This window comes from Theropithecus gelada, chromosome 3 (genome assembly GCF_003255815.1).
Source record: "Theropithecus gelada isolate Dixy chromosome 3, Tgel_1.0, whole genome shotgun sequence".
NCBI lineage: Eukaryota > Metazoa > Chordata > Mammalia > Primates > Cercopithecidae > Theropithecus > Theropithecus gelada.
In genome coordinates this window covers 140,513,095-140,535,449 of record NC_037670.1, presented here as the reverse complement: position 1 = coordinate 140,535,449, position 22,355 = coordinate 140,513,095, and the positions used below count along the sequence as shown (strand labels likewise).

The window sequence follows — 22,355 nt, the reverse complement described above, 5'->3', positions numbered from 1 at the left end:
CTGAACAGGACTAGGCATCTCCCTCATGTAAGAGATCAAGAAAATAGAATCAAGAGAGGATGAGGAATTTGCTCCTGGTTGCACGGCTACTAAACAGCAAACCAGACCTAAAACTCAGCATCTGGCTCCTGCTCTACTGTTCTTTTGGGGCAGATGACTAGAGTGTCAAACGGGAGCTCTTGTCTTTCAAAGAGAGTCACTAGCTAATTTCTGCCCCAAGGAAAAGCACTACCAATCCAGAAACACTCTTGCACCATCTCTAAGTGTAGATGACTTTCTGAGAGCTTTAAAAAGGAAGACAAGTAAGTTAAATAAGGAAGGCTGGGGAAGCTTTGTTGAAGGAGAGGTGTATGAATTACAATGGAAAGGATGACCAGTATCTAATTTGGCTCAGAGAAGTGCATTCAGGGGAGAGGAAACACCATACACAAGTCCTGTGGCAGAAGAGGGCAAGGGAAGAGCCAAAAAACTGTAAAGCACTTGCAGGGTGACAGGGCTGGCCTTGTAGCAGGTGGAGTATTTTGTTTTGTTTTCCTTTTCATTTTCCCAAGGAAGAAACTAAACTTCATGAAGCATTCAATGCCATGCCTTAGGCTACTGGCTTAACAGAGGATGACATCCTCAGAGATAGGAGAGACTGGTAAAAAGGAAAGCCACAGGGCAACAGGGGAGAGTGAGGAGCAGGAGCACCTCTCAAGCTCTGCTAGCAGAAGCTCAGGCAGCCCTCACAGAGACCAGGAGACCAGGCCTTGGGAAAAGCAGTAACTTGAGAAACTGTCTCTGTAGGCTGCCCTGGAAAACCCAGAAAGTATTGTTCCAGGGTTCTTTTGCCCTTGGGCCCTGCCTGGAAGGCCAACTTAATCTCTTTATGGACTCTTTCCAGTTAGACTTGTGATTGCCTGGAGAAAGTGCCCCTCTACCTTTCCAAACACAAACACTTTCATCTTCCCCATGTGCTCAGACTTAAGTGTGAGGGAACTTTTAAACATCACAGACAGAGAGCAAGTAAGTGAAAGAGAGTGGAATGGGTCACGGCAATATGATACACTTTCCCCTACCATAACCTAATGGAAACAGTCCTAATTAAAAACACACACACAAAACACAAACAAAAATGACACCAAGTTTTCAAAATCACTTTTAACAGCTAGAGCAATTAGAGTTTCAGACTGGCAATAAACTTATTTCCCTGAGAACATTTCAGTAAGAAACTTATTTTATAGCTACAAGTATACAGCTACAAAACTTAAATCTCATTGACACCAGCACGGAAGATCTCTGACTTATGCCACATTATTGGGTGAGAACTTTTTCCATATTTTTATTCTCTTTATCAACCCTCTGTTAGGAAACAAGCACAATGCCTCTCCAAGAAAGAAGATACATGATTCACACTCTAGTGTTTTCCTTGTTTAGGATGTGCCTAGTTTCAGACTGAATTATAATTTAGAATGCAGTTGTTAAATCCAATTTATATTATAAAATTGCATGGTAGCAGACATACCTCTACCAGTGTGAGGCAAATTTCTTCTGCTCTGTTCCCACTCCAACTGAGGCATCTAATCATCTGCTATTCTCCCCTTCGTAAGTCAAACGTGCATCAGATGAAGGAAAGCATATGGACTCTAATCTGTGGTAAGAGGAGTTTCATAGCCAGAACTGCCCCAAGCACAGTTTCTTAGGGCCTATTTTGGGCAAAGTGTCACAAGAACTGAGGTTCCTCAACTCCTCTTGGTTTCAGTTCAAGGATCTGGAACCCCATCTACTCTAAGGGCTTCTCTAATTTCTCTCCATTATTCACTTTGTATTCAAGATTCCCTGAAGTCCAGGACCCAGAATTCTTCTCATCCCTTCTCTTTACCCTCAGCATAGACCACACCTTCTCCTTAGGGTCCTTCTGCTTTCCTGAAGAGCCAAGGCTATTATTATTCTTGAACATCCAAATCTTGTAGGTTAGTCTCTGCCCAGATGACTGGGCTGGAGAAAACTCTTGGCGAGGGATATAAATAAGGAAAATGTTATTTAATGATGCCCAGGGTTCACACAGGGGTATGTGAGAGAGAGAGTGGTAGGGAGGAAGGGGAGCCCAGAGAGGGTTAGCTCCTCAGCTAAGGCAAACTGGCTGTTTAGAAAGTGAAATCTAGATCCTTGGACTAATATAATCAAGATACGTGTGCCTGTATGTCATATGTATGTTGTGAGAATTACCAAATGTTAAGGAAATGATAAAATATATATATAGTTACAGATACTAGTGAGCTAATGGGGAACTTTGAAAATGTAGAAAGATCCCTAGAGGAGAGTCAGGAAAACTGCGATCTGGTCCCAGAGTGTCACTGGTGAGTTCAGGGATTTTGAAAGTGATCTTTCTTCTTCAGGCTTCATCTAGATAATGAAGAAATTAAACTAGATTGGTTCCAAGATACCTTTTAATTTTATTGAAAATCGTGTCAGATTAACTCTTAGTTTGGTTATTATTCAGCATGGTCAACTGCTCAAAGTTTAATCACTAAATAGAAAATAATTATTTGAAAAAGCTAATATATTAATGACTCTGAGAAGTCAGAATCACTTGGAACTGAGTTTGGTGGAGTAGTTTTACAAAGTATGCATAGGAAACAAAAGACTTAAATTGTGAATGATAAAACTCAGGCCTGTTGCACGTAATTATTTCAACAGCAAATGTGATACGGTATTCCCTGCAGACTCAACACTTAGTGCCTAAAAACACATGTTTTTCATAAGCACAAAAGTCTCAAAGCTGTCTACTTCATATCATTTTAGTAACACATTCTGGTCAGCATCAATAAAAGGATATGACAGAATAATTTTTTTTCTTCAGCATCCAAGAAAACAGGTCCTTTGGATTGACTATATTGGAAGAAAGTATAGTCAGGCTTTGGGAATATCTATCAATATCCTAAGAAAAAAATAAAAGTGACTATATAATATTTACTATGAAACAGGAATCACAGACAAACAGGACTTAAGTATCTTTAACTGCAGGCTCCACAAACTGAATTTATATTCACATGATCTGTGCCTCCAAACACTCTTTTATACCCTGCTTATTTTAGAATAAGAAAACGAAATGGAATCAATTTATCCATATTCATAATTTTAAGCAGTCAAATAGGTTGGCAACATTTCAGGTCACCCTTCTGACCCAGAAAAAGGTATTGCATGTCAGATACTTTTTTAAAAAAAAAAGAAAGGAAAAAAAGAGTATGGAACATCTGGTATTTCAAACATGGTCTGAATTGATTTGGAGACAATTTGGGTCTGGAAGATATTATGCAGTATTCAGGGTGAGATCATCTGATTCATGCTGTTTTCATAACCAAATTCCCTCTGGAGTAAAGAATCCTATGTGGTTACTAAACAAGCAAGTGTTACTAAGACTTCTTTAATAATATTGGAATGAAGGTAGATCATATGAAATATACGTATCTCTCTCCCACTCCCCCTTTCTCAGTGTGTATGTGCATGCATGTTTATCTACCTATCACATATACACACACATATGCATGTACATACACACACATATATACTCATATTACACTCCTAAAGAAGCATTTTAGATTTTTGTTCATCCAGATAAATATTCTGGACAAAGGAACTACATATCTAAATAATTCATCTTAGCAAATGGCTCCCTTAGAAATCTAGTGTGATCTGTGAAGTCCCCCACCCAAGGAATATATTTTTACTAAGATCTGATACAAGATTTAAAATTATTTGAAATTTTTAGTTCATTGCCTGTTTCCAAATCTCTAACAAGATTTGCATTACCAAAAAAGTGTAGGTTGGCCAGACGCGGTGGCTCATGCCTGTAATCCCAGCACTTTGGGAGGCTGAGGTGGGTGGATCACGAGGTCGAGAGTTCAAGACCGGCCTGGCCAAGATCATGAAACCCCGTCTCTACTAAAAAAAATACAAAAATTAGCCGAGCACAGTGGTAGGTGCCTGTAATCCCAGCTACTCGAGAGGCTGAGGCAGGAGAATGCTTGAACTCAGGGGGTGGAGGCTGCAATGAGCTGAGATCATGCCACTGCACTCCAGCCTGGGTGAGAGAGTGAGACTCCATCTCCAAAAAGTAAATAAATAAATAAATAAATAAATAAATAAATAAAATGAAAAGTGTAGGTTACACAGATAACCAAACTTAAATACAAAAATAGTTGCACACTTTATTAGTTTGCCCACTTTCTTAGGTAAGAATACAAAGAACTAGTGTGATTAAGAGCTACAATTAGTCATTCCTAGTAAAGCTGCTACATTTCTCTTTCTTTGCTAATAGAAACAAAAACTTCCCATCTCTCAGTTACTCAAGTCTGAAATACATGAGAAGAAGACTGAAGACAAAGTTGTCATCACCCACTTGGTCACCCAACCTGGGGCCCAGAGGCCTCCTTGTCCTTGTCTAGCATGTTTATTATGCTCCAAATTCTAGTGTCTCTTTTCTAAAAGTCACACAGTCTCCTCCCTCATCTGCACTCCAGGGTTCATGTTTAAACTCACATCATATCATCCTGAGACCACGCTCTCTTAACTGATCATTTTGTATGATGTTGTATTGCTATTCTCAAAATTATTTTGATAAACCTAAAGATAATCATAACACTCCTCTTGCTAGATGATTTTAATAAGTTCAATGAATTTCACTTTTCTTAGCATGCAAAGAAGATCCTTTAAAGCCTGGCACCGCCTGCCTTCCTCACATCACTCCCCTCCAGCCATTCTCTGTTTAAAGGGGAGCTTTTCGCTTTGCTTGAATCTCTGTTCCTCCTCTTCTCCATCTGCCAAAGTCATTCTCTCTATTGGGCCCATATATCAATTTTAATGTCAGAAACTCTGTGATACTTTTCTTTAACTATCCCCTTGGCACAAATGGTGTTATTAAGTCCTTCCTTACCATCCTATGATTGTGTGTACATCAATTTACCCCCATTAGATTGTGAACTTCTTGTTCAGATTTGAACTGCTAGTACTGCCACAGTGTCTGAGATTTACAGGAGTGCTAGAAAGTTTTATTTATTTAATTGTTTTAATTATCGAACTATCTTGATCATAACGTATCTTTACCCCAAGGAACTTCCACTGCCTTTTACACACACAAAAAAAGACACTGGAAGGGATGGTGATAATAAAAGCAGCAGCTGATTTTTACTGAGCACTTACACTGCCATGCATGGTTCTAAGTATTTTACATGGATTATCTCATTTTATCCTCCTAACACTCTTATGAGAGTCTGAGATACTATTACTACTCACATTTTCATCCACATGAAGAAACTGAGACAGAGCTATGACTGCTCTTAACCAATAAACAGTGCCTAAAGATAGGTCATAAAATGGAAAGCCCTGATAAAGAAGCACTATTTCCTAAATCCGTTTAAAAAAATAGAATGTAATGGAATTTTTAACTGAAGACCAAGTATTATAGCTCAAGAATAGACTAATCAATTAAGGGTCTTCACTTGTCAACACAGATCATCCATAAGGAAACAGGAATAAAACTATTTACTGCAGATTCTAGGATTCATTTCCACATCCCCTTACCTTTTCAGCTTAGGATGCATAAAGCCAGAAGCCCTGTATGCATCTCTATTATGAAATCCACTGTAAGCCAAATGGTCAGAAATCTTTTTTGTTCACAGACAGCAGTAAATAATCACATAGACTATTATGTTAGGAATGAAAAGGAAACAAGTGTTCTTTCTGCCTAAATATTTTATAGTAAAATATATTCTGGAGGTAATAGGTCAAGTTTTCTGGGACTTTAACAAATTAAAGTAGACTGTTCCTACTGAATCTGTCCCTACACTTCTTAAGGCAGTAACAGTATTAAGTTAATGACAAAGGTACTGTCATCGAGACAATTTCTCTACTTGAGTTTGAGATGTAATCAAGTTGTAGCTGATTACCCAAAACATCTATACCTCAATAAATATGGTAACATATGTGAAGAAGAGCAGAAATAGATCCTGCTATCATATTTGAAGAAGAGCAGAAATACATCCTGCTATATTTTTAGGAAACAGTAATAAATTTTTGTTTTGGCAGGATACGTTGAAGTGTTTTTAACTATACTTTAAAAAATGAGCACTGAGGGTTGTGATGGTAGAAGTGTTAGTAAAAACACCTCAACCACCATTTGTTAAAATGTTACTACCCACGAGCCAAAATACATATACCATCACATTTAATCCCCAACAACCTATTGGAAAAGTATTATCACCTCTATTTCATAAAAAGGAAACTGAGACTCGGAGAAATTAATTTGCCTAAGACTACCCAGCTAGCAAGTGGCAGAAGTAAGATTTGCATCTTGGCATTTCTGACTCAAACCCTATGCGCTTAACTACAAAGTCACTGCTTTTTTCCCTCCAAACTGAAACTTCAAAGGTAAATAGTAATTTAAAGAGTAATATTCCTCATCTGTAACTTCTCTAGAACAATCAATTTTGATCTGAAAGACTGCTCGTTGCTTGCTAGGCAGGAATTCCTCCGTCCTAGGCAAACCTGGGACTTATTATGAGGAACCTGAATGTCTGCACACCAGCTATACTAACATGGAAGTCCCCGAGGTAATAAATTCACACACAAGGGGATCCTCAGAAGGATGAGGTGAGAGTCAAGAAAAATCTCCAGGGTCCTGATGCAAAACAGGTCTCTTTCAATGTTACAGCAAGAGAAAAAAAAAAAATTAAAAGAATGAGCAAGAAATACAAATGAACAAATTCTATTTCAAAGTTGAAAGGCGTTTACTCAAAACGTGTAGACATGACTAGTACTAAAAATTATCTGCTATATTACATGTAAGATGTTTTCACTATGCAGTAGTCAGGGGCAATATAATAAGCAAAATATTCTTTTCATATTTTTCAAATCACTAAACTTCTAGATTCATAATGGAACAACCTTTGTATTAGCTGCAAACTACCCCAAAACTTAGGGTTTGAAAATACCATTTATCATGTCATAGTTTCTGTGGGTCAGAAATTTGGAAGTGGCTTAAGTAGATGCGCAGATTTAGGGTCTCTTACAAGTTTGCAATCGGGGTCAGCTGGGCTGCAAGGATCGACAAGGGAGATTCCCACTTCTAAGATTTCTCACATGGGCCTACCCACATGGGTACCTCAGGACATGGTAGCTGGTTCTCCCCAGGGCAAGTGATTCCAGAGAGAGCAAGAGCACACAAGATAGAAGTTGTAATCTCTAATCTTAGAAGTGACGCCATCGCTTCTGCCATATTTCATTTTTTGGCAACTGATCAGGTTAGCCTGCACTCAATGGGAGGGCAATACGTAAGGGTGTGACTACTAGTAGGTGGGAGTAATTGGAAACCAGCTCAGATGCTGCCTACTATATCCTATTTTCTGTTTTGATTTTAAATTCAAAGACTAAGTGATTTGTGATGAGACAGACATATTATAAAGGGGAACAGGGGCATATGGGGTGCTTATCTACCACTTCTCTTTATTCGGCCCATCTCAAATATTTAAATTCTCTTCACCCAATGGGTATCTAAAGCAGAACTTTGTTCCTTCCTCATAAATACTCTCGTTCCCCTCAATTTGTTAGTTGTTCACTCAGAACCAGGAAATGATCTTTCAGAAGACAGGGTAGAATATGATTTTTAGCCTCTAAGTCTCATTTTCTTTCTCAATATATAGTTACACACACTTGTGTACACACACATACACACACACTTGTGTTACAGAAGACAGCTGCAAACCAGATTATTAAAATACCAAATATATTTGGGAGGAAATTTTCACAATTTTTATAATATGCCACAGTAGTCCTTAAAGTTAACACAGAATAAAAATTGGAAAAGATTTATATAAACTTTTAAATTCTATTATATAAATCCACCTGGAGATGGAATTAAGTAAAATAAAATAAATTTCAGTACCTCTATGTGATAAAAGGAGCCAAAATTACTTGATTCAAATTATGTAGTATTTACAGTTAGCAGCTCCTTCCCTCACAGTTCTACTTCTCTATTTGAATCCTAATATGTAACCTTACAATATTATTAGGAGCAAAATTTAGGCCCCCCTTTTTAAAAATAAAAATGGTTTGTACTTATTTTAGGTAAGCAACTGCTGAAAATATATTGCATCTGCTCAGTTTAAGCTGGTTCCTTATAAACATTTTTCAAACAGACTGCTATCAGATTATTTTTATACTATTGTATGAAGGAAGTCATTTGAAATGCTTACTAACAGAATACCTCTTCTGTGGACTCTACTCAGAAAAGGCCTCCTCCAGAATCCATTACTTTGAGAAAGACAATGTAGGGCTATAAAAATGTCACAATTATTATAATAAGCTATGACTGCAGCTGAAATTGCTTCTTAATTAGGATTGGCTGAGCTCTGGCTCCACTGAAGGACACTGCAATGGAATGCGTTCATAAACAGCCCTCAAAACCTCCTATTTATTTGCTATAAAAGGGACTTTGAAAACCTGATTCCAAAAGGCATCTGTAGGAGTTCCGTAAAAGAATCTGGATCATGGCAACCATTCCTAATTTGGTCTTGTGTCACTATCTCCACAGCTGCTTCTAAAGGGTGGATCCCACAGAGAGCTGCTTTGAGAGGTCTTAATTAAGGCTCTTTATCCCCAAACTTGAACACTGTGATCATTCTTGCCATGCCTAAGGGCTGTGGTATTATTTCTTCAGAGGTAACCCATTATAATACATGGGTGAAGGTATAAGTAGGGTGACTGTACAATTAAGTGATTTATTGCCACTAATTCTTTAACTATCTAACTGGAGCACATGCAGATAAAGATGGCAGTACAGATGTGTTTTCACAGACTGGAGAATGAAAGAAAACGCTCATGGTATTGGCAGAAGGCTTCACTGAAGGAGGCTGTCCAGAGGAGGATCCAAGGAAACCTACAGAGTAATGCCCAACAGAGACAGCAAAGAAAACAGAAAAGGGGGTGGAAAAAGACAGTCTTCTCATTTTTCTCTTTTGCCCCAAATTAGCATTCACAGGCATTTACAACAAAAACAGTCTTACAGCAAGGATAGGGGTCTTGGAAACCAGGAAAGAAAGGGAGAGATGTAAGAACCCTACTGCCAGGTCCTCATGCTTGCTTATTTATTTATTGCATACCCTTTTCATACCATCCCTTATTCTGGGGGAAAAAAAGAATTATGTTTATTGATATGTTGTGCTGCATAAATCAAAGAGCCTTAACTATTTTTTGACCCATGTTTTAACTTCTGATGTATCAGAGAGTAGTTTGGATTACCATACTTTTTGCTCTATATTTAGACTATACCACTAAAGAAGGTACATAGACATCACTTAAAATGTGTCTAGTGATTCAAGGAAATTAGACAATTTTCAAAATATGCATATACCACCTATTTACAACTAAGATAAAATTGCAGTTGCATGTTAATTTAATTTTCCTTCACTTTAATGGAACAACAAGCACAAAAATCAAAATTAGATTCGTCTAGAGTAGAAAGTGGGTTCAGTCTTAAGCCACCAATGAAATCAGAGAAGTTTCAGTACATTGATTCTTGATTCTTTCATATGTACAGAGGAATATCAGGGTAATTCAAGTGAGGACAGTCTTCTGTAAGACTCTTTACACAGCTTTCACCGTAGGAGGCTGTGAAGACTTAAATACCCGTAACAGAGCAATAGAAGCAAGCAAGGTCTCTTGAGGTCCAAGCTTAGGACTCACACACCACTTCTACCACATTCTACTGGTCCAAGTAGGTCAGAAAGCAGTCCAGATTCAAAGGGAAGGAAAATAGACTCCACTTTTTAATGGGAGGTGCTGCTAAGAATTGTAACCATTTCTGTAATTTACCTCAGAAACTCTGAGGAAGATTCCAATCAGGGAAACATGCCAGTTTCCTATACTGGACCACAATACATTGCAGTGTTCACTCAAGTGCTTTCTCAGGGAACCTAATATACACAGCCTTGAATCCTTTGCATAGCGATTGGCACATGGTAGGTACTCAAGTTCTGGAAATATTTATAAACTTTAATTTCATTGTAAAAATAAAAATCAGAATAATTTTTAAATTAGCAAAAGGATACATTAAATATATTAAATTTTAAATTAGCAAAAGGATATATTAAATCCAGTAAGTTAATATATCCCACAGTTATCCAACTTTAAATGGCTATTTCTTTGTGTCCAACAAAACACCAAGTGGCAATAATTTACTGAGAGTATGCCATCATAAAATTCTTGATGATATATTCAGGGGTCTGTGAAATAGCATGAAGATCTATGCAGGATTTTCTTCCCTCTAGATTGGATTTCTTGAAGAGGATTATGACACATTTGTTTATTGTCTATGTTTTGGCACCATACTTTGTGCTTTAAAATATTCATCTTGATTATCCTTACAACCCTGTGAGGCAGATAGTTGAAACCCATTTCAGATGAGGATACTAAGGTTTACAGGGCTAGGTAGCTTTCCCAAATTCACACAGCTAATAAAGGCCAGGGCCTTTAAAACTGATCAGAGAACACTAATAATCAACACTGATCAGGTACTTGCTATATGTCAGGCACTGTTCTACACGTTTACAGTACACAATAATCCAATAAAGAAGTACTATCCATGTTTTGCAGATTAGATCTCTGAAACCAAGGAGCAACTGTTGCCAAACTACTGAGTAAATATCAAAGGTGGGATCCAAATCTATGTCTGGAAACGTCAAAGTCTGCGCTGCTCCCTTTAAATTCCCTAACTGTTAGAGAAAAGTGGGCAACGGTGGTCCACAGGATAATTCTATCCTCTGGCTTAATTTCATCTGGTCCATGAAAAAGTAACAATGAATAACATCACTACTGGTTTACCGGTGACATCTTAAAAGAGCTGTGGAGTTAGGCCACTGAAATCTGTCCTGCCTCTTTTTACCTTTAAATTCTGCTATTTCTCTTGGGATAACCTTCTATTCCGTTACCACAGTAGAGTCTAACCCATATTATCGGAATGTTTACAGAATATATTTTCCATTTGTTGCCGTATATAAAAGGTAATATTTTGTAATTCCCCTTCAAAACCTTAGGCAACTTGCCATTTCCCAAATAAATGAGTTTTACATTTCTTCATGTAACACGGAAGTCACATGACCTGGATGGAATGAATTTGGAGAGGTCTATGTTTCAAAGCTAACAGAAGAGTGACTAGATTGAAAAATGGACACCCTAAAAATCAAGTAAGGGATACTGCAAAGTTAACTCTCCTCTACAGTTTTTTGGAATGACCAAAAACTACCCTGCTTTAAAACATGTGTAGTCTGTGATACTGTACAGAATATCATCTCAGAATACTCTTGATACATGAAAGATCTTCAGAAAAGTATCCTCAAGCCCCTACATTCAACTGTCCCTCTGTAGCACACGTGGTAGACTGAGGTAATGATCCCAATCCTTCATTCCCACATATTAGCATTCAACATCATATCCCTGCCGCAGCCTCATAGTTGCTAGACTAGACTTCTCCTCTCCTTGACTTCAGGACTGGACATATGACTGCTTTGGCATAAGAAGAGGCTTAAAAGGTGCTCCTTTAGTTGGGCATGACCTTTACTGTTTGCTTCACTGATCTAAGGAGGATGAAAACCTAGCACCAATATGGTCCCAGTCCACAGCTCCGAGTCCAGATCAGCCTACATAAGCTAGACTCTACTGTGAAATTTCCTCCTCTCTCTCAGCAGATGACACAATGTATTAAATAATCATCCAAGTCAAGGGAGATCAGAAGCTCTTCAGCTGTGGCCTACGGTCTTATACTAGCTCAGTGATACACTTCTTTAATTCAAATCTGTACTGTGGAAAAATTACAAATTACTGCTGCTCATCTACTTTAGCTTTATTTTAGGAGAGACAAAACTGAAAATGTTAATGGTGGTTTTACTGACTTTTCACAGCCAGGTACCTTTGGTTCATGCTATTTCCTCTTTATAGAATGCTTTCTTTGCCTAATGAAAGCTTCTTTATTCTATAGGAGGTGTTTCCTTGATAAAATAATCCCAACCCACACAATTAAAGTTAGTTACTTCTGCTTCTGAGACTTCATAACCATTTTATTTCTATTATTGCTGTGCTACTCAAAGTGGCAGTTCACAAACTGTAAGTCACTTGTCTGTGATGAGATAGGCAGAGAAACTGACAGTAGGCAATTAGGAACTACTATACACTTAAAGTAATTTTGTGTCTCTTGCATTTAATATTTTTTAATTGGTCCTGTATTTGTCTTTTGTTTTAGTAATTTTTACTATGTTTTTAAAAATATCAGCCCATGATAAATTTTTGTTTATAAAAAGGTTTCTTATCCCAGATAAGAAAAACAGTGTATTATAGCACTTACGTCATTCTATCCAGCACTGTAGTTAACTTACACATCTGTCTTGCTCACTCATCTTCCTTCCTTCCTTTTTTTTTTAAATCTATCAAAGCTGACATCCATATTTTGCTCAAGAGGTGATACTGATAGATATGGAGTTTAGAGTCTGTAGTTTTAAATCTAAACTGCACTTTTAATATTCTCTATGAAAAACAAACGGTAACTTTTTTTAACCCCAAGTTATTTTTATTGTAGGCCAGGATTTCATAAAGGAAAAATCAGATCCTTGATCCTTACTTTGTGACTCATTCTGTTAAGACTGTCACATTACACTCATATAAAAACAAAAATCCACCTAACATCTACATGGTCATTTTTCAATGAAACATGATATCACTTTATTATCAAACAAGGCAAGGGAAAAGTTCACTGTGGCTAGAGATGCATTAATGGACTCCATATCAAAGCATTTCTGTTAGGCTGAAAGCCCATCTTTTCTGCCGGGCTCGCTGCTCAGATAAGCTATGCATTGAACACCCTGAAACTCCTGTTTACAGCTTTTCACAGTGGCCAGAATGTCACAATGATAAACACAAGTTGAATCACTCATAGTTTGAGGATAATTCAGCATTTCAGATTAAGTATATTTACACAGTAGTAACTTTGCTGTTATTCAGCAGACAAGATCTCAGCAATCCCCACTGGCTGGCTTCTAATAAAGCTCTCCCACTTTAAGCCATGCTCAAATCTGAGCAGACACCCCACCATTCTAACAGACTAAGGAACAGAGAAATTGGCAATTCTAAACTACGCTCTTTTACTTTTTTGAATTTGACCAAAATAAATGCAGTGATACTTAGAAAATTATAGTCATGCATACCCTTATTGCTCTAATTCCCCATTACTAACTAGAATGTTAGGCAGACAGGGCACTTAGAACAGAAAATTGACAAAACCACGCTAAACTGCAGCTCTTTTGTAGGAGAGTCAAAGATTGTAGTTGGCTAGTTGAAAAGCATAACTTCTAAATTTAATCCTCTAATAGTGTTTGAGGCAATTTTTAAACATGGATATTTACTCAAAGAACAGTGGTGAAGTTATCAATTACCAAATTATTTTTCTTTAAAATCCTGAAAATCTGTGGTTTTGAAATGTTTTTGATTAGTCTTTTGTTTCCTTATCTTCCTCTCCTAGAAAAAGTTGATTTCATAATTAATAATATAATTTCCCTGGATACCACCACCTTGTAAAAAGTAAAACAATTTCCTGTATATTAATGATTTAATAAACAATTCTTTTAAAATCATAATTTTGGTTACCATGGCAGTAGTTACCAAACAAAAATTAGCTATGACTGCAAACAGGAAATCCAAGAATGACTCTTTTGTAATGCATTTGTAATCAGGGAGAAGACTTACAGTTTGTGTATATTATAGGTGTAAGTCTATTTGTATAGCTTTATGCATTCATAATCTTTTTCACATTCTAATACATAAAAGCTGCTTTCCCATTTCTTTTACATTTGCCATTACTTAAAACAACTGAAATAAGAACCCCTAACTACAAAGTCTGCAAAACCAAGAATCAAGCCCAGGGATCACCACCAAAATTGCTGACTGTCTGTGTTAGAAATGTAGGTACTGCTAACCTATAAAGAGTTCACTGACGGGTATAATCCCAGTTGTGCTTACTTTCAACATTTACATTGCTCTATCATCACTTGTAATAGCGTAATTCTATGACATAAGCTTAAGTTCAGTGTCATTCTTGTTCACTACTATAATCCCAGAGTCTAGAACAGTGCATGGTATGTAAAAAAGCACTCATATAGGTTTTTTTTTCTTTTTTAAAATTTTTTTTAAAATTTTTAACAGCCTTATTTTGAGAGAGATAACTTTTAAAGAAAATAAACGCTCCATTATTTTTCATTTTCCCATAATTAAATACCAAGGTAAGTAATATATCACTCCTAGACTTATGGGACCCACACTATTACAGCCTTCAGAGCCTTATACTACAGATTTAAATTAATTAAACTTAACCTAATATCTTCAAATACCTCCACAAGTATTATGAAAATTAAGTACAAACAAGTTGAAACGAGCTAAGATTTGTGGGAAAAAATTATTTGGTTCAATCTATAGGGTCTTCATGGAATTCACTAACATTTAAACTATGCCATCTCCTTTATGTATTTATTTACACATATATTTATATGTTCTTTGTTTGTGTGATTTTAAAGCGCTGTGGATCATTACATGTGGTAGACTACTGATATTATTTCCTATGATCAAAGAGTCACAGGACTTGCAGACGTCTCAGAAATCATCTGGTTCCCCTACTGATTTTTATATAAATAGAAATTGATAGCCAAAGTGGTCAGCATCACAAAAAACAGTGGACTTGGATCTACCAACTCTCAGCTTAGGGCAACTTTAAATATATTATACTGATAAATGGAAGTGAGAAAACTGATATATTATGGAAGACCTTTCCATACACTATAGATGTTTATATATACTGGAGACTTACTGACCTTTCCTAATTTCTAAACACACTTTGGTGACTGGTATGTAAAAAAGGTATATACACATTAGCATGGGGCCAACTTGTATTCCTTCTTCTAGTTCTCAGAAAAAGAACACAGGAAGTAGCTTCCATGTTACCAATTTATCACTCTCTTTCCACTAAGAAGGCCCCTCTTGGTAACTCGTGTTGCACACTGATGAGCTATGATGTTGATCCCATGCTCATAATGCTGGATGTCATGCTGGAGCTCCATGAGAGCCTCATGAAATATCTGATCATTGTGGTGTTTTACACAGCTTCTCAGCTTCACAAGAAATGTTTCTGCATGAAGAATGGGAAATTAAAACAAAAAAATAGTTCTCCTCCCAATATTATGAGGTTTTGTTTGTTTGTTTGTTTGTTGTTTCTTTTTAGCTGCTCTATTCTTAGCTGTCTGGACTGTCACTCCAGAGGTACTCTGAACACTTTCCTACTAGGGAAAAGAGGTGTAGCCTACTCATGCTATGTGTAAGGCTTTCTATCAACTGCAGAGCTCAACAGGGAGAAAAGACCATGAGTATCCCTTTATAGTTCCAGATGCCATTGGTTAAACTTAACAAAACAGAGAGCCAAATACAGCGTCACTGTTACCCAGGGCCATTTTACATAGTTAGGAGACAGCATTATCATTGGCTCACACCAAAGTCAGGAAGTTGGAAGAAACTTAGAAGACAGGTAGAGAGTATTATTGGAGTTTATGCTATTTCTTTGACTGTAGAAGTTTCCCAGAAATTCCTTTTCACAAACTTGTACTTTTGTATACTTTGCCTCTGCCCAAAGAATGTCAATGGCAACTTACACTAAAGGTAATACATACAACATGGATAAAGTAGAAACAATATACAGAAACTAGTAGGATGGTGATTTTATTGGAATATAAACCATTTCCTCAAATATAATTCCTTTAAAACATGAGTGAAAATGTTGAAATGTATCTTATTTTATTTCTCTTTTTATAACAGTTACCATTCCACATATATTTAGTGAGCAAGATGAAGAACATAAGACTCGGGCTAGTCGACATGATGAAAGGAGTATGGCTTCTTCAGATTATGGTTGAAGTTCATAGTAAAGTTCTCTATAGAAAGGTTTCAGATTACACTATCTAAACTTTAGTTTCTTCATCCTGAAAGTGGGGCTAAGGCCTACTTCCTAAGGTTGCTTTGAACAGCAAACAAAATAACCATGCAACTATAACAGGATATGGATTCATCTCTCAAGAAGTTTGTACGCAAGGTAAGAAGGTGAAACATACAACAAGTAAGTATAATCCAGAGGTGGAGAGTTATTAGTGTCCTAAGTGTTACCAATACATGTTTTGGGAATTCAGGAGAAAAGAAGAAAATATTTTTCATCTAGGTGGCAGCATGGAGAAAGATTTCCTAGAGGAGTGTGCAGCGTGAGGGGTTGGTCCTTGAAGGATGGAAAAAATTTAGAACTATGGATGGAGTATGGGCATGCACAAGCAAAGTCATGGTGTGAGTTGATGGAACACAGTATGTAATAGCCAGTAGACATATAAATTCCTATTTCTACTTCATAGGGCAGCATAAAGGAACAGAATCAATAGAAAACCTACTATAGTTTTTTCTCCAACCAATATTCAGGACAATTAAGAGAAAGGGACTTTTCATATTCTACCAATGTAATGAATCACACCACGGGTGAGAATAGTTTTATAAAAGCCCAGCCAAGGACCATTCATTTTCTTCTGCACTTGCTCTGAGAGGCAGAACACCTCTAAAGCAAAGCCCTGGATGTGTCCTGCCCTACCTTTACCCTTAGCCTTGCCAATGATTCTTGCAGCAAGAGGGGCTTCAAGTCTTGAATCCAACTGTAGATTTGAGCATCCAGGTCACCATATATTGCCTTTTCCACTTCAACCAGGGGCCACCTCAGGCAAATAACTCATTCTAATTTCCAATGGAAATCATCTCTGTAGTTCAGTCCTTTTTCCAATAGTATTCACTTGGTTTCACTATGCTTTTTTGGCTAATGACAAAGGTTTTGAAAACCAGTTTGGATACAGAGAAAGGGGATTTTTAGTAACACGTGATCTTTAAAATGCACCACATTTTAAAAAAGTAAAATTAAAGAAATAAGAGTCTTAAGAAAAGTATGCAAAATATTAGGATTAATCAAAATAAAGGCGTTAGAGAGGAGACAAAAAATGAACACGGTAAAATAAAGCCCTGCAGCAATTCCAGGCAGTAAAAGGGAAACTACTGAAGTTCTCTTTCTCTGTTGGTATGTTCTTAATTGAAAAAAGTAATTCTCATGGGAGAGTAGCACAGAAAGGAAAGAGGAAAACAGCTGGCTGTTGGCCATGATTTACCATTTATCGCAAAATGAGACTGTTTCTCCTTCTCAAAGTCCACTGTTTTTCCCAAGCAGACATGGACCATACTGACACAAAGCCAATTAACAAGAGACTTAAACAATAAGAAAGAGGTCTAGATGTGAACTCAGAAGACAGGGCAAGGACACAGAATCAAATTCTGTTCTAAAATATTATTAAAACAAAAACTTTGTATAACCAAACCAGCTCTCACATCCTAGCAACAGCTCGCTTACTTCAAACAAAACAAAATATAGCAAAATCTAATTATAAAAACCCTTTGTCTTTGTGATGGTGGGTTTTAACTGGTAATTAATCCCAATCTGTACAACTGATGTGGATGAGCTTTCCTTTTACAAGCCAAGAATTTTATAACAGTATCATCTATCTCAATCACTGCTTAATAAAGACAATCCTCTTTAGTTCTTTTTACATGAAATGTTAATGTGGAAAAATAATGCTTTTCATCTGTCTGGAAGAAATTCTTCATGAAATCAACAATGTAAAAGTTTTGGAAGGAAAAAATGTCACACATCTTAAAACAGAAGTCATATTAGTTGTATTTAAATGGTTGTGTCTTTGTTCCAACTTTTAATCTGCCTTTTCTCAAGGTACATTCAAACTATTAATTTTCTTGTATAACTGAGTCAAAAAGAAAGGCGACTTGAAAACTAGGTACCAAAATAGGGTGAGAAGACTGTGCTGGTAAATCAGATAGTCTTGTAATATTTCCTTCTTTGGATGTGTTAGAAAACAATTGCTAAAAGGAACGTAAATTTCTTTTTGAGAGTATGGCCAAGATTGTGAAATACATTCCTGAGATTTCCAAACTTTTGTACTGGGAAACTTCTTGTTAGAATATCAAATCTATTAAGGGACCCACACAAACTGGAGTCAAATAGGACATCTTTGCAGTTTTTTAATAGCTTCCAATTTACCAGGTGAGGATTCTGTTCTAAGAATCATCAGTGAAGACAACGTAGTGAAACAGGGATTTGTTGTATCATGGGATTCTCTCTAAAACCTTTAATTTACGGAATTCTTTTTGGGGTGGTAAAGGCAGAGAGGAGGAGAATTAGAGGAAGTTAAGATTCTTGGTTGAAAACATAACTTTTAAAAGTAAAGTGGGGGATAAAGGAGGAAAACTATACCATATGTCAAGGGCATTATTTATCATAATCCACATTTTCAAACTCTAAGAAAATTGTTTATAAACAACGTCTGCATTTTTCCTTTGCAAGCACATACAATTTTTAACTTTGAACTTTTTTCCCTCAGAATTACTCCTTGTCTCAAAAAGCTTCAAAAATATCTTTGATTTTTCTTCCCCTATTAAACGGACTTTGTTTTTTAAAGCATTTTTTAGCTTCACAGCAAAATTGAGCAGAAAATTCGAAGTTCCTATGTACCTCCCCCCTGCCTCCCCATCTCCAAGCAGCCTCCCGGACTACCAACATCCCGTTATCAGTGCTGTACATTTGTCACAAGTGATGAAACACATTGACACATCATTATCCCCAACATACATAGTTTACATTAGGGTTTACTCTCGGTGTTCTACATTCTATGGATTTTAATGTATAATTACATGTATCCGCCATTTTATAGTATCATACAGAATAGGGTCATTACCCTAAAAATCCTGTGCTTCACCTGTTCTTCCTGGCCAACCCAAAATATGTTTACTTTGACAAAGTTGTCTTCAAATAAATACTTAAAAGCAAGGACAAGACCCCTCAAGTTTTAGACAAGTACTAAATTAAGTAGCTCTTACCCACTTGAAAACTAAATGAATGTAGTATTCATCAACAGAAAGCTAAGCGAGAAAAATGCTTTCCCCGCTTTTCCCCCAAACCAAAAATATCAGTTACTTAAAAGAAAAAAAGAAAGAAACCAAATGGAAAGAGAATAGAATGCAATCACGCTACTCTCAACAATTTATGTTTTTCTGTTCCTGGATACCTTTTTGAGTGCTTGCGAATTTCAGTCCTAAGGAATGAAAAAAACTGTTTTCTCATTTCAAGTTTTTATTGGTCAATAGCTTCCTAACCGAAAACTCTGCAGTCCTAACACAATACTTTCTATCCATTTTCAAAAATCCAATCCTGGGCATAAAATAGAATTAATGCTCAAGTCAGAAACTTTGTGTTTAGAAGATAAAATAAGAATATTAGGAACCATGAGTAAGAGAAAAAACAAACTTTTATTTTTCCCTTCCTCTCTCTGCAAAACTTCCCTATCCGATAAGGGAGAGCTAGCTTAAATTTACCACAAAGTAAAATATGAGCAAATCCCCTGGAACGAGGAGAAATTTCGCACAGGGCAATTCACTCGAATGTGACATCAGCATTCCTTCTGAGTCACAGTCTGGTCCCCACCCTTTTCTCCCAGGCGACACCAGGCTCCACATAACCCGGGAGTGGCTCAGGTAAGGCCATCGGTTCCAATGCCTGCGAGGCAGCAGCCAGGCTGGAAATGTCTCCCTGCGCTGAGACGCTGGTGACAACCGCCCTTTGGGACTCCCTGCCAAACAGGGAGAATGCGCGCTTTGACAGATAATTCCCTAAGAGGGAGGCAGTGCTTCGGTAGACAAGTAATGAATGACCAAAAAAAAAAAAAAAAAAAATTCACATTAGAAGTTATCACCAGCACGGGTGCGAAGGCAGTGCATTAAATCAACACTCATTTTATAGCGCCCCAGGCAGCCCAGCTGGAAGGGAGGTCAGAGCTGTCAAAGCACAGCAGAGCCCCAAACCACAAAGGCTTAATGAAGTTGAACTTCCTGAGCCAGGAAGTGTCACGGTCTCGCCCGCACTCGCCCTAAGCTCGTCCTTTTGAGGAGGCACAGGCAGAGCTAAAACATCTTAAGTATTAAGTTTCCAACACCTCCAACCGCTGGGACTCCGTAAGACGGGAGAGAAGAGCCCCGCGCCCGCCCTCGCTCGCGCTTCCAATTTTGTCGCTCTCGAGTTTGGGGAGCTGGCAGGGCCGGCGGGCACCTACTCTACCCGGGGGCCGGGTCTCTGGGCCCGGGACACCGCAGACCCAGAGCCGGGCTCACGCCAGGCGGCCCGCAAGCCCCACCCGCCTCGGCACCTCCGGCCGCCGCGCACCGCTCGACCCGCGCAGGTGAAGCAGCCGCTGCCCGCCACAAGTGCCCGCCACAAGCGCCCCCCTGAGCATCCCCCTACCTTCTTCACTTTGTTTTCCAGGTCCATGTTTATGCGTCCTGTGGGTCCCCTCCTCCTCCAGTCCGGGATCCCACGGCCGGGCTCAGCTGGCCTCCGGCTCCGCTGCGGACACGGGGAACCTGCGGAACTCCCACGCCGCCGCCCAGCAGCCACTCGACCGGCGCCGTCGAACTTCCGCCGCCCAGTCCGCCGCAGCCGGCCTGCGGCAGGGACCCGGGAACAAAGAGGGCTGGGCAGCCAATGGCAGCCGGGCAGCCCCGGGCCGCCGCCAATCACCGAGCGCCGCACGCACCTTCGCGGCCCGAGCTCGGCGCTGGCAAGGTGAAGGGCGGGGCCGCGTCCGGGGCGGCGCCCTGCGGGGCAAGCTCGGGGACCCTGACCTCGTCCCCAGAGGATGCTCTGGGCGTCCACGGGCCGCTTTTAAAGAGCTGGGATCCAGCCTCCCTCTAGCTGAAGATAGAGCAGAACTTTTTCCATTTTGGCAATTTGTACCTGTGTTTGCCCAGGACTTTTTATCTGGGTCAAGGGGAATAGGTATCCCAACTTCTCAGTTTATTTTCAAACTAACTTCTCAGTTTATTTTCAGAGCAAAGAGAGAAAAAAAAAAAAGAAAAAGAGAAAGAGAGAGATTGTAGGGATCGTTAGGGATTCCTGTGATGGACCTTGGGCACTAAATTCACTATTGCGTTGTGGAGATGCCCTTTCCTCGATTGCTTTTCTGCAAAATCCCAAATACTGTCAAGAAACCGTATCTTACATCCCTAACGTCAGTGAAGATTCTTAGATTGTTTCCTGAGCATTGGGTTGTTCAAAAGTAAACATGATGTGAATCACTTCAGAAACAGGTGTCATTCCTTTGGGAGTAGAGGGTTGCCCTTTGTGCTGTGTGAAATGGTGCTAGGCCTATCTTGTGCTCAGGCTTTGATGACGCACAGTCATCACATTGGTGCACCAGAGCTGAATTCATTTCATGCCCTAATTCAGGAGCAATTGCATCTAATACCTTCAGATTGGTGGGTCCGGAAGGGAGCCTAAGATTACTTAGTCTTAGCTTCCTCATTTTGCGGGGAACTGAGGACACCAGAGGTGCAGGGACCTGCCTAATGTCTTAGCCTGTTGGGGACAGAGGCATTGCTCATGAATCTAAACATCTTCTCAAAGATGTTTGGGGCTGGAAGCAGAGCATGTTGAGTAAGGAAAAAGAGCGGTCAATTTTCTTCAATTTGTGGTTATGGCAAAAAATAACATTGCCCAGACAGCAGGTGACATAATTTGACACCTACTTTTAAAAATAACAAAACAATATAAAACAAACAAAAATTCCCCAATAATGCAGATATTCAGGTCCAGATCTATGTCTACCTTGCCTCTAGAAATTTGGTAGCTAAAAATATCCAAAATTCATTTTAGCCAATACTTGCAACTCTGCTTACTTGATTATTTGTTAACACAGAGCATTGATTTATAATGTGCATGTTTCCTTTACCCTATTAAGAATTAAAACTGAAATTACCAAAATGAGTTACGCATTTTTCTTTTCACTTGATGTAAAACTTTTCTATATCATTTTCCCAAATCACCTTGAAAGTTGTGGGCCCTTGCAAAGTTTGCCCTCTGTATAAGTGTACAGGAACATGAGGTCTAGCTATGACAAGGCAATTTTGTTTCTTTCAGAGAGCTTAACAGATGGAAAATGTCCAGTAAAGCAATTTAAATAAGGCATCAAACAAATGTTGTAACATAAATTTTGGACCCTTATTTGATGAGGTTGCAGAGATGACACTAAGAAAACCATCTGGAAACATTTTTTTTTTAACTGTCAACTTCTGCCTTTCTCCCATTCTTCCCTCCCAACCCTCTCAGCATTACATTGTGTGTGTACCATTGGCAAGGATGAAAATAGAAATTC

General features: G+C 38.4%; 1 protein-coding gene across 3 annotated transcripts in view; it reads right to left on the bottom strand.

Moving 5' to 3' along the window:
- TES (testin LIM domain protein) overlaps positions 1–21,961 on the bottom strand; it is a 51,147-nt gene extending 29,186 nt beyond the window's left edge. Inside the window, exon 1 of one of the 3 annotated variants that reach the window (XM_025380072.1) lies at positions 20,447–21,961. In XM_025380072.1, the coding sequence (XP_025235857.1) occupies positions 20,447–20,473 (27 nt within the window). In that variant the 5' untranslated portion in view covers positions 20,474–21,961. Of the gene's footprint in view, positions 1–1,308; positions 1,333–8,231; positions 8,455–20,446 lie in introns of those variants that run through there. The other 2 variants (XM_025380073.1, XM_025380074.1) reach the window with 2 other exon arrangements.
- Between the last annotated feature and the right edge of the window lie 394 nt (positions 21,962–22,355).